The sequence below is a fragment of the Camelus ferus genome, chromosome 24 (genome assembly GCF_009834535.1).
Source record: "Camelus ferus isolate YT-003-E chromosome 24, BCGSAC_Cfer_1.0, whole genome shotgun sequence".
Taxonomy (NCBI): domain Eukaryota; kingdom Metazoa; phylum Chordata; class Mammalia; order Artiodactyla; family Camelidae; genus Camelus; species Camelus ferus.
In genome coordinates this window covers 24,288,648-24,301,107 of record NC_045719.1, presented here as the reverse complement: position 1 = coordinate 24,301,107, position 12,460 = coordinate 24,288,648, and the positions used below count along the sequence as shown (strand labels likewise).

The following is a 12,460-nucleotide window of genomic DNA, read 5'->3' as shown; positions in this document are numbered from 1 at the left end:
TAGGACCCGCAGGGGACACTCTGAGTTCCAGTCTAGGAACACCTTGAGACGGGGAGAAGGCTTCAGCTGGTGGGGCGGAGAGCTGACAGAGGCCATGTCTCCGAAGTGACCGCCACAATGGCCACTCGGTTCTCCAACAGCCCACGGGACCTTATACTCCAGCCACACGGGGCCCACAGGTTCACCCCAGACGGGCACTCATGCAGCTTCCTGATCTGACCTCAGCACAAGCCAAGGGGCAGGACGCACAAAGTCCTCAGATCACCTGAGCCCAAAGCTTCCTTGAAACCCTGATCACACACAATGTGGCCCTTCCCTGGAATGTGTGTGTGTGCGCGTGCCCCTTCCGGAAAACGGGGCGTGCAGGAACGTGGACGCCAGAAAGACCTAGACAAGCACGCAGAGATAGGTGCACAGACGGGCTGCTCACGTCCGTCTAACAAGGGGCTGGGTGGGGCCTGCACGGAGGCAGGGGTAGGTGCAGGCTCCCTGAATATCTAAGACTCTGCATGTGCATGTGTTTTAAGTCACAAAGCAGAGTTCCATACCCACACGTGCATTTCTAAGCCTTCGGTCCCCTGGAATTCACTTCTACTAAATGCTGACACTGCATTGTGGCCAGCATTCAAGACGTCAGAACCGACGCTTTATCGACCCTCATCTTCCTGGGGCCATTACAAGAACGTTCATCCTCCTTCATGACCTGAAGTGTCTGCTCCGAGATGCGCACGGTGTGTGGCAAAGGCCTTCCAGACATCTGCTCCTTAGGACTGCTCTGCTTCTGGGAAGAACATGTAAGAGGAAGCGGTAGGAATGACTGAGATGTTCTTACTGTGTGTCTGGCTGGGGCGTGATGCTGTGCACCAGAAACTGACACATTGTAAACTGACTACACTTCGTTTTTTTTTTTTAATGGGGGGAAAAAAGATGTGCTGGTGAGAACGCATGCATCTCATGCATGCATTAGGGACACAAGATCACAGAAGGAAAAAACCGAAATTCTAAAGAAAATCTTCAAACGACCCGGAGAGGCAGTGTCAGTAAATGCTTAAATACATGACACCCTGTCCACCGAGCGGTGAACGGTGCAGCCACTGAAATGATGTCAGGAAAGACATTTAGGAAGGAGCGTTCGTTGAGGAAAGCGGGTTACAGCGAGCGTGGTGGGTCACTCCGTCTTAGGGAGGGGGCACCAGCGTCACCCCCACCGGTACCAGCACGGCCGCTGGGCTAGTGTCACAGCATCCTGCGAGGCACAAGCGTTGCCCCCACTTCCCAGGGGAGGCCCCGAGGCTCGGAGCCGCCCGCGAGGGCCTCCTGACAGGCGTAGCTGAGACGCACTGACTATTTGGAAAGAGCAGGGCTTTTAAGGAGGGTATCGGTGATGTGCTGTGAGTGAAAAAGCTGCGTGTGCGCGCTTTCCATAAACGCGGGCCTGCCCAGGGCGCCGGAATGCTGGCTCCGGACAGAGCCGCCCTGTCGCGGGCAGAGACGAGAGGTGTGCCCCGCAGCCCGCCGGGCGGAACTGGCTCCCTGACCGAGTCCCTGGCTTGTCGAGGGAGGCGGTGTGACCAGGAAGCCAGGTGGTCCACACACACAGGTGCTGAGTGTCCCCAGGAAGGGCTCTGATTTGCATCTGGGGGTTGGGCTTCCTGCCTGGCAAGCATGGCCCACCCCCAGTGTGTTTCCAGAGAAAACACGTGGAAAGTCAGGTTTCACTCCCAAATGCGAGACAGGGAGGCTGATGGGCCGATGTGAATGGGCCTGGATCCCGTCAGAAAGGAGGGGTTCATGCCCTGCGAGGGGCTGCTGAACGCAGCCTCAGCTGCAGATGCAAACCCACGGGGACATGCATGTGGTCCCCCACCCTGTGGACCCCGTTGTCCCCAGGGGCCTGGACCCCTCCCGCTCATGGGCCATGAGACTGCGAGCGAGCTGCCTGCGCCCGCCAGGCCCCAGTGTCTTCACCTCTGAAGTAGGAGTGAGGACTGCCCTGCCGTGATGGTGCACAGAGCGCAGGTGAGCAGTGACACGGCCCTGCCCTGGCTCTGCTAACTCGCTTCATCTCCCGCAGAAGGACCCGGGGTGACCCTCACCCCACACCTAGGAAAGCGTCTCTCTCATGGCCGCACGCCCCGAGCTCGCGGCCGGGTCTCTGGGCACCCAGGACGCGCCGAGCACACGGCCGGCCTCGGCCTGCGGGTCGGGTCCTGGCCGCGCCGCCTCCCCCCCATGCCCAGGGCAGCGAGGACGCCCTCCTACCTGGCGGAGATGTTGGTGAAGTGCATGTAGGATGAGATGACCACTCCGATGCATCCCTTCCCGCCCTGCAGGAGGGGAGAGAGGTGGTCAGAGCAGGGCGCAGCCCTTCACCCCGCGGCGTGGCATGGAGCCTGTCTGGAGGGGAGCGTCCTCTGTGCAGACCTGCCCTGGGGCGGGGCACACGCCTACGGGAGGCCGCTGGCCAGCAGCCGGCTGAAGCAGGTGCTCCCCGGGCATCCAAGGACGCCCCCCAGGCTGGTCTGCACAGAGGCGGCCACTCGGTTCCCCGTGTCCCAGTGAAGCCGGGGCAGAAGCAATGGACACGACTCATGCCCCACGCACAGGCCCAGGGCTTGGAGGGCTGCACACATGGCCCAGAGGAGCAGGAAAGCCGAGCCCAGCCAGCCGCCAGCATCACAGAGGACCAAGGAGCCCGGACAGGGCAGCCCGGCAGGACCGAGGTCTCTGCTGCCACCATAAGCTGGCTGCAGGCACCCGGGCTCCGTGACGGGCCCCCTCCCCCTGGTGGAACCAGGGACCACCACCTTCCGGAACACACCGCCACGACCCCGGACAGCGGTCGGCAGACCAGCCACCTCTGCCCATGCCCGGAGCACCGGCCACCTGTGAGTTAAGAGCTGTTTTTACACTTTCAAACAGCTGAAGAAAAACCGAAAGGATGCCATTCCAATGACACATAAAGTCACATGAACGTCACACGTCGGTGTCCCCGGGGAAACTCTGTCAGAACACGGCCACGCCTGGCTGCTCAGGAACCTCGGGGCTGTGTCCACCGGCGACAGGAGGTGTGACGGGCCCATGGGGCCCAGAGCTGTGGGTGCTCGTCTGGGTCTCTCCAGAACAGTGGGCGACAGACCTGGTCCAGAATCACGTGTGCCAGACGGCTGTGCCACCAGCACGCAGGTCCCCAGTGCGTCCTGGACAAGGGAGGACGGAGGACACTTGGGGCTGGATCCTGACACGTGAACGGCATCAGGAGCATCCTCCCCTCGGCCTCGTGACCCCTGTGTCCTCGTGGACACTCAGTGCACTCGGGCAGACGCACAGCCAGCCGTCCACAATGGACCCCAGCGCCTGCAGCTGGAACCGTGCACCCCCCGGGGGGCTTCTGTTGTCAATCCCTGCACGTAGACAGCACCTCCGCCCAGTCCGCATCCGCGGGGGCCTCCGCACGGCTGTCCCCAACCACCAGCCACTGTTTCCGGGGCGCTGCTGACGGGCAGGAAGTCTTCAAGCACAAACAACCGTCTCTGGGACTTGAAGTTTTCATCCGGATCACTGATCACAGGATTCGCCTTGAACATTCCTCTCCAACGACTCCAAACTCAACGGTGCAGAGGGGGCGAAACCGTCCGGAAGAATCGCGGGGTGGTTCTGCTCAACCGGTACTGGCGAGTGAGGGGGGTCTGGGGACACATCCCCGCAAACGCCACCCCATGTACCCACCTGGGCAGGGCTGTGGCAGGCTGGCCCGTCGGCCCCATGCACTGGGCCCTCTCCTGGGAGGAGGGGCACACCTGCAGGCCCAGCACGTCTGGACAGACGTCCGCAATATCCCGCCAGCAGCAGGGTGACCGACTTCCCTCAGCATCCACGCCTGCAGGTCCCAATCACGAGGCCTGCTTCTCCCCCACAGCATGCTTCCTAGAACGTCTCGGGAAGGGCTCACGGCCTCCCCGACAGCGTGAGGTGGGCAAACTGCTCTTGAGATACTTCAAGGTGTTGCCGGTGAATCCCATTAACAAGATGCGTCTGGAGAGCCAAGCGCTGTCTAGGAAAGGGCGCGCTCTGGAGGTCACTGCATGCCAAGTCCCTTGTGGTCCAGAGATGATCAGCTTCGCTTGTCTCTTCAAAGACGCAGCTTTTGATTTCACTACTTTTTCTCTGTTTTTTCTCCATTTTAACTTGGTTAATTTGGCAGGAGAACCACTGGAACCACCTGGCTGCTGACGAGACAAAGTGATCACGTCAGATGCGAGAGAAAGACAGGCAGAGAGACGCCTTCTGTGCCCCCGGCGGCTATTCTTCGGGCAAGCGACCGTCAGGTGCCCGGGGCGTGGGAGCTTTGTTTCACCCTAGGGGCCGGTCTCAGGGCTCCTGCGGGGCCACAACACGAAGGGGCGGCTCTTTTAAATGCAGGTCCCTGATGCAGAGGGTTTTGTGCAGTTTCTGAGCGTGCCAAGTCGGAGAGAAGAAACACTTCCAGGCAGAGACGTCTTCACCTACGAGACATGCTGATGGCCTCGGAGTTCGGTGTAAAATGCACAGAGCAGGGGCAGCCCCTCCCTCCGGGCCGGAGCCCGCCCTCCGCACCTTCCCTGGGCAGAGATTTCCTCTCCGGGCGCGGCACGAGATCGTGGTGTCTGGGGAAAGGATCAAGCGTGCAGAATCGGGGGCTGCGGGGGAGGCTGGGAACACTCCAAGGCAGCCGAGAAGCTGCAGAAGCAGGACACGGGAGGAGGGAGGGAAGTGGGTCCGGGCAGCCCAGATGCTGCCCACGCCAGGGTGGACACATCCCGTCCCGTCGGGAGCCTGCAGGGGAAGCAGCCTGTCCGCCGTGTCCGGCCAGCTCGGCCGTGCAGAGCAGATGGCCCGTGTCGTAGCAGCGCCCTGCTTCTGGAGAAGGGGCTTCCGTTGATAACAGTGTGTGGAAATGAAGGCACGCGCTCTCCTGTGGTATTTTACTGCGTGCAGCTCAGCCCCACACGTGCTGAAGCTGGATGCTGGGAGGCTGCAGGACTCTTGGGTTTTTTTTCCCCTAAGGATGGGTTCTGAAAACCGACCCACAAACCCCAGTGGGCGGGCGCTCACCCTGCAGTGAATGATGACCACGTGCTGGGGGTCGCTGTTCAGCCAGGCCTCCTGCGCCTTACAAATGGTGCACACCTTGTCCAGGGGTGGCGCGTGCAGCTCAGGCCAGCCCACGTCCAGGATCTGCGGGGCACATAGAGAAGGTGATGATGGTGCGAATGAGAAGGGTGCCCCGCCGCATCAGTGAACAAAGGATGCCGCGGCCGTCCAGCCGTCAGCCGCTGCGCCACCCCCGGCGGTGCCCGGGGGTACTCAGGACAGGGGTGGACAGGACACTGGCCCTGGAGAGCTCAGGTGCACATCCAAGGTGATTCCAATGAGCCCAGACTTTGTACCTTCCCGTACATAAAAAAGCACTAAATTCCTTAACCTGAGATGCCTGGTTTTCATTAATTAACAGGCATCGCTTCATGTTCCAACTACCCCGTCTTTGATGCAACATCTCATATATCCTGGCTCCTCCCTTACCTCTTCAGAGAAGTCCCTCCCAGAGATCTGAGACGCTGTCTCCCGGGCTTCAGTCCTCAGTTTCTTCCACTGAATAAAACCTCGTTCTCAACTATTAGGTTGTGCTTTTTTTTTTTTTTTTCCAGTCAACAGTGTTTCTTTCTTTCTTTCTTTTTAATTTAGCAAAATATTTCATTTTAGAGTCAAGAACAACACTGCCTGTTCCTTTTCTAAAACGTAGTGGGAATTGCGGCCAGGCTGCTTTACTGGACGGAAGAACATGAAAGATTGTGTTTTCCCCCGGGGTCTTAGCTGTTTTTCTGCGGCTGGGAGGGCAACTCGGGGAATGGCTTTCGGGAGCCGCTGAATGCCTGGCTCACAGGGAGAAGCCCCGCCTGGCCGGCCCTGGGTCAGGGGTGCTTGGCCCCAGCCGCTGCCAAGATTCCTCTGCTCAGACTGCAATGGCAGCTTGGGAAAGCTCACAAGCCACCCCTGCGCCCACTCACGGGGCAGATAACTTCTCCTCAGAGGAGAGGGCCCTGCCCCGCAGAGAGGAAGGCCTCCGAACCTGGGTCACAACCGAGAAACACAGAAAGCCATCGTCATGTGACGAGGTCTGTGCACAGACACACACACCCCGGTCTACATCCGCGGGCGCAAGGGTGTCATCTTTGCTTTCCTCTCCTTTTTTCAGTGGGGAGGGGAGGCAGAGCTCTGACTTCTTATAAAAGCAATAGAAATTGTGCCAAGTGATGGCGAAATTCAGAAACAGGCCGGGAGCAGAGAAAGTCACACACCCCTTCCCCACTCGGAGCCGACAGCTGTACGGTGCCATGACCCCCTTGCACTGCATTTCTGTGCACACTGTGCAGAGCTGAATCCCTGTTAAGACTTAATTCCTCGCTTTTGCCTTGTTGACCAGCAGTGACACAGGCAGCTCACTGTGCCCTGCTTTGTATTCCAATGGTTCCAAATATCCCAACATGTGGAATATATATATATATATATATATATATATATATACATGCACCATATATACCATAACTTACACTTACAACAATCCACAAAATGTCCCCTAAATCTTGCCTATTAAAAAGAACACTGTACCAAAAACAAAGAATATTGAGGGGAGGGTCTAGCTCAGTGGTAGAGCACGTGCTTAGCATGCGCAAGATCCTGGGTTCAACCCCCGGGACCTCCATTAAGTAAATATATTAAATATATTAAACAGATAGATAAACTCAATTATCTCATTATGTCCCCCCCAAAAAAAAGAATAATGGATGGAGGGGGGAGATCTTTGAGGTGAAAGTGTTCTGGATCTGATCGTGGCAGGTGGTCTCAGACACACACACACACACAGCTGCAGGGAAACCCAGTGGAAGCTTCATGCAGTCTGTGGATGGTACCAAGGTCCACTTCTTGGCATTAATATTTGACTCTGAGTTATGCAAGACATGACCCCCGGGGAAGACAGGGCCAGGGCTCTGTGGGATCTCTCTGTATTATTTTTTTCAACTTCCTGGGAGTTTATAACTATTTTGAACTCTAAAAAGGTTAATTAAAAAAAATTAGTCATAGAGAGGAGGATATAGCTCAAGTGGTAAAGCACAAGCTCACGTGCATGAGGGTCTGGGTCCAGACCCCACAACCTCCTCCAAAAATAAATAAATAAACAAACCTAACTCCCCCTCTCAAAAAAAATAGATGAAACAAAATTAGTCCTGGATGTGAACAGTCCCTAACACCCCTTCTTATGTCGTATCCCACAAAGACCTGCTGAGGCGGGAAGCCCCATAAAAAGACGGGCAGGACCCCCAGGCAGGGCCACTGCTCTCCTGCCGGCACCATCTGGGTGCCGGCACCATCCCAGAGGCTCTGTCTCACCTTTTGCCTCTGAACCAGGTTACTTACCCCTAAAATTCTATTGGTTCCCTGAACTCACTTCTGATTGGTCCATTTGTAGTGCTTCATTTGCATGGAGCTCACTCCTGATTGGTTATTTCTCTCACTCCTGATTAGTCCATTTCCCTCACTCCTGATTGGTCCATGTGTAGTATTTCTTTTGCATGGAGCTCACTTCTGATTGGTTATTTCTCTCACTCTTGATTGGTCCATTTCTCTCACTCCTGATTGGTTATTTCTCTCCCTCCTGATTGGTCCATTTTTACAAAGCTTGTTCCTAATTAGTCAACTTTCGTTATACCTTATTTGCATATGATGTTGCAAAGTGTAAACTGGCAGCCTATAAATACCTGTGTAAACCTACAGTCGGGGTCCAGAGCCTGGAGTGTTAACTCCTCTGGGCCCGCTGGTGTAATAAACCTGAGTTCTCCACCCCTCCCAGTGCTGCTTGGTCTCTCGCCTGGATCCAGGTTGCTGTCACAACTGAGCTGTCACACGTTTTCTGCAGCACTGCCACAAACTACTTTCATATGAGCAGGACAAACATCATGGACCTACCTTTGGGTTAAGCTTTGTCAGGTCACATCTGTTTTCCAAAAGGTTTAACACCTACGGGGGGAAGAAGCAGCCTGTTAGTCAAACTGTCACCCTCAGGGGTCAGAGAAGAGAGACCTGCCTTCTCAGCGCCATTTGCCTTTGAGATATCAAGGAGGACGGAAGACTGAGGTGTACGGCGTGTAACTGTCACGGAATGAAAAACCAACAAAACAAATGGATGTTTCAGGCCGGCAGACACACCCAGAGGGCGTGGCGTTCCTGGGAGGATGGGAGCAGGGTGAGGAGATTGTCCTTGCCCTGGAGCTGCGAGGGGACCGGTCTGGGAGACCCCAGGGCCACATGCTGCGCCCCTGGACCAGTGTGGTCTGTGGAACCGACCACACCCCTGGGAAAGCAGAAGGGGAACAAGGGGGTACTTCAGCACAGACCTGGGTCCTGGCTCTTTGCCTCCCATGCCCTGGGACATGTGCCCTTTAACACCTCCCTTGAAGGGCCAGCGCCTGGGGCTAACACACCTCACCCTGGAGGGTCAGTGTGCCGGTGGGGACGTTCTGTCCCCGCAGTCACCTATCAGAGCAGACAATTCAGATGTCCCTGGGGAAGACAGGTGCAGTCTGGGGTCCTTAGAGTTGCAGAAGACACTGCATGTCTTTCCTCCGATTTTTCTGAGTTCCTTGTTCCCAAAAGTGGTGGGGACCCACACTCTTGCTGTTTGCAAGGGGGGCTGTGGCCTCGACAAGGCCCCACTGGCATCAGGGGAGGACCTGCCCCCCAGCACCAGCCCCAGGCCCTGGCAAGACCCCTGCGGACAGTGAGTTGGAGCAGGAAGGAAGGAGGGACCAGGCTCAGCACGTACACTGCCTGGGAGGGGTCAGGAGGAGACGGCCCGCAGGGAGGAGGACCGGACACTGCCTCCATGCGTGGCCCTGGCCGAGCTGCCTCTGGGTCCTGCCTGGCCATTTGTCACCTGAGGGGGCTGATAAGGATGTTGGCTTGGGGTAAAGATTAGAGCTTCAAGGAGATACCCGAGGCCACACCCGGCAGGTCCAGGGAGGCGAGGAGCTGGAATTTAAGTCAAGTCATGATCAGAACCCACGAAGGACACAGACACAGGGCCACTGACAGGCACAGGGTTGGGGGAGATGGAGGGGGTTCGGGAAGATGCTGTCCCCCACTTCTCCTCACCGTGGACTCCAGCCAGAGATGCCCCGCGTTTCACAGTGGACCTGGGCAATGCTCGGTCCTCCAGGCTGACCTCGGGGGGACGGAAAGCAGGCATCCACACCAGGGAGGCCAACCACCACCCTCAACCCAGTGGGGAGGCGGGCCTGGCCCTGCCCATGGCTGCCCTGGCCCAAGGAGACCTGGGCGTCCCCCAGGGCGGCCCTGCCCGGACCACCACGGCCCTGTGAGTCCTGCTCCCTGGGGACCTCGCTCATGACCCATGGGTCCCAGAGCACCAACCTGTGGAAAGATGGATGGACGGCCAGAGAGACCCCCAGGACACAGGGGCGGCGGCTTCCTCGAGTTTCAGCAAACTCAGTGTCCTCCCAGCTGAACCCGTGATCAGGGCTCCCCTCAGTGTGTTCACCCTGTGTCCACCCCCGTCCCCACACTCAGCGTTCCCCACACTTGGCGTCCCCCCACCCCGACGCTCAATGTCCCCCCAGCCCCGCTTACCAGGTAGTTGTCCCCATCCTTGGACCTCAGCATGCATGTCACCTCCTGCAGGTTGTGCAGGTAGGACTCCTCGGAGCATCCGGCGGGGAAGGACATGGCGATGATGTGCTCGATGATGTAGGTGAGGTCCAGCTCGTGGCTATCCTCCATGGTGGGGCTCCACGTCGCAGGCCTGGGGGAGGGGCGGCTTTCAGGAGAGGCCCTGAGGACCAGGGCCAGGGGAGGGGGGACGTTCGCTTTGTGCACGCCGGACCTGATGCCGGCACCTGCAGGGTTCCTGTCCACAGTCTGAGTACTTCCCGTCATGGGAGGGCCCGCGTCTCAGTGGCCTTAACAGACTGGGGCAGGGCGTATGCAGAGGACATGGGGCTCCCGGCAGCGCTGCGGGCCTGATGGAGACGCCTGCAGCGGGCCGGCCGGGTTCAGGAAGCCGGGACCCTGGAGGGAGGAGCCTTCCTCACTCTAGGGCGTCAGGCCCGTGGCAGGGAGCTGCGAAGAAGCAGCCCATCGTGTGGGGTGGGTGGTGGAGGCATCTATGCCGGCGGCTAGTCCTGTGTGCACCAGCCCCTGCCAGGTGTGGGGGCCACAGGCCCAGGGACGGGCTGGGGAGGAATCCCAGCTGCGGGAGGTGAGAGCTAACGTCTGCAGGAACCAAGGGCGAGCAGACCAGGGCAGGTGGCAGGAACCGGAGGATGGGGTCTGGGGAGGGAGGGAGGGGGGTAGAAACGCCCAGGGCATGAAGCCGGTGGCGGAGGGCAGCCCCTGGCCAGAGCTGGCTGGTGTGGGGAGGCCCGGGGAGCCCGGGCAGTGCCCCGCTTCCCATCACTAGGACGCGCTGCACGGGGGCCGTAGCCCGAGGTCGCCTCCCAGCAGAGGCCCCGGGGAGGCGGGTGGCCTCAGGGATGAACAGTTTTACATTTATTTCTAAACAACAAAGACAAGTTTGAGAGATATCTACTACAAGGTCAAATACTCAACATCATGAACCTTTCAAAGTGGGTTTATTCAAATCTACACAATGGCCAAGGTTTTTTTCTCTACCTTATGCCCCAGACATGGATGTGAAAGAGTTTTGATTCCTTTTTGAAAACCAAGTCACGTGGTTTTTGACACTGGTGTTAAAAAACAGCAGTGTGTCCTGGACAACTGTCATCTCCCTGGGGGCCCGTGCGTGTGGAGTGCTGGCTGGGGCCGTCCCGGGCACCTGCGTGTTCCGCGGGCTGGAGTCCGTTCTGGAACTCACCCCTGGCCCCTGTCCCAAATTGCATTTCACCATCAAATTGCAGCTATGTAATTATTTACTGAGCGTTTCCACAGTCAGGGATTCTAACGCTGGGCGATCACACCCAGAAAAAGAGACAGCGCCATGGCGTGACGCCCCCTCAAGCATTCATCTTAAAACTGAAGACGACATCTCAATGACCACGGGTAATGCTGGGAGGTCTGCCCGCGGCCAGGGGCACCCCGAGGATCCAGGGTGACCGACACTCACCTGCACGGTCTGTCACAGCACAGAGATGTGGCCGGCGAGGGGGCCCGCAGAGCCTGCAAATGACAAGACACGGTCACTTGGAGTCTCCCGCCACCCACACGTTGCAAGCCCTGTGGAGAGGGAGGGGCCGCGGCCTCTCTGCAGCTTAATCGTAAACATTAAGTCACAGCCGCCACTACCAGCCACCTCCCCACCTGGAGGGTCACCCACTTAGCAGGTCCTCTCGGCGCTAAGACTCCACACACAGGGGACACGATTCTGGGAACCAACAGCGCGTGATTCCAAGGGGGATGAAGTGATGCCCTGGGCCAGCACGTGTAAATGTGCTCGTAAACAGAAGGCGCTCAGTCCACGCCGGCCACCATGACGATCATCATTGTCAGCGCTGACGTGAATGAGCCAGCTAATGACTGAGAGAATTTTCAATTTTATCTGCTCTTTTTTTTTTTAAAGCTTATCCAACAGCGGGGAAAGCGTCAGGTTGTAATTACTTTCTGGTTCACACACCCTCCCCTGTGCATGTGTGTGCGCGTGTGTGCGTGTGGTGAGGGCTGTGTTAGTTACAGTCTAGGGAGCAGGCACAGTATCTCAGGAGATGCACCCCCAGCTTTGTGAGGATGAGTCACCTCTGTGGTGTCAGAAGTGGGGATGCCCAGTCTCAGAGGGGTGTGCGGTCTTGTCACAGGGACGGAGGGGAGAACCCTGGGGCCCCTGTCATGGCTCTCCTGAATGCCTTCCTCCATGAGCCCTGCCTTCCCGCCACATCTCCACCCTGCTCTGTGGCCCAGCCCGGGACACATGCTCCGGGTGGGTAGACAGATCTCCTGGCTCTGTGCTGACGCCACTCCCAAGCCCAGTGAGTGCCCCCACTGGGCACCTGGCTCATGTGGTCCCCACGGTGTGAAATGAAGGGATGGAGGATGAAGATAAAGGCTGTTTCAGCGATGGTCACAGATGTTGTCCTGCAACCACACAACACATAACCAGGCCAGTCCCCAACCCCAGAGGTCATGAGCTCAGCCCCAAACAGACGCAGGACCCGGAAGCCCCCTCCTCCGTGCAGACATGAGAGGGGCCCCGGGCTGTCCACTCTTCCCTGGCAAAGACATGTGCCGAGGTGGTCTCCTCTAACAGAGGGGGCTGGGGACCGACGGGGCTGACTGTTCTTGGGGGCTCCCTGCAGGCTTGACAGCTGGGCCGGGCGCAGAACCACCAAGCACTCCACCCGTTGCATCTCCCCGACCTCGCAGACCACCCTCCCCGGGGCCCCACGCTGGCTCTGCC

The 12,460-nt window shown here is 58.1% G+C and overlaps 1 protein-coding gene across 1 annotated transcript in view; it reads right to left on the bottom strand.

Moving 5' to 3' along the window:
- LOC116659625 (tensin-3-like) overlaps positions 1-9,834 on the bottom strand; it is an 84,528-nt gene extending 74,694 nt beyond the window's left edge. Inside the window, 4 exon segments of the mRNA XM_032467413.1 lie at positions 2,263-2,327; positions 5,095-5,217; positions 8,005-8,055; positions 9,685-9,834. Coding sequence (XP_032323304.1) covers positions 2,263-2,327; positions 5,095-5,217; positions 8,005-8,055; positions 9,685-9,834 — 389 coding nt within the window.
- Between the last annotated feature and the right edge of the window lie 2,626 nt (positions 9,835-12,460).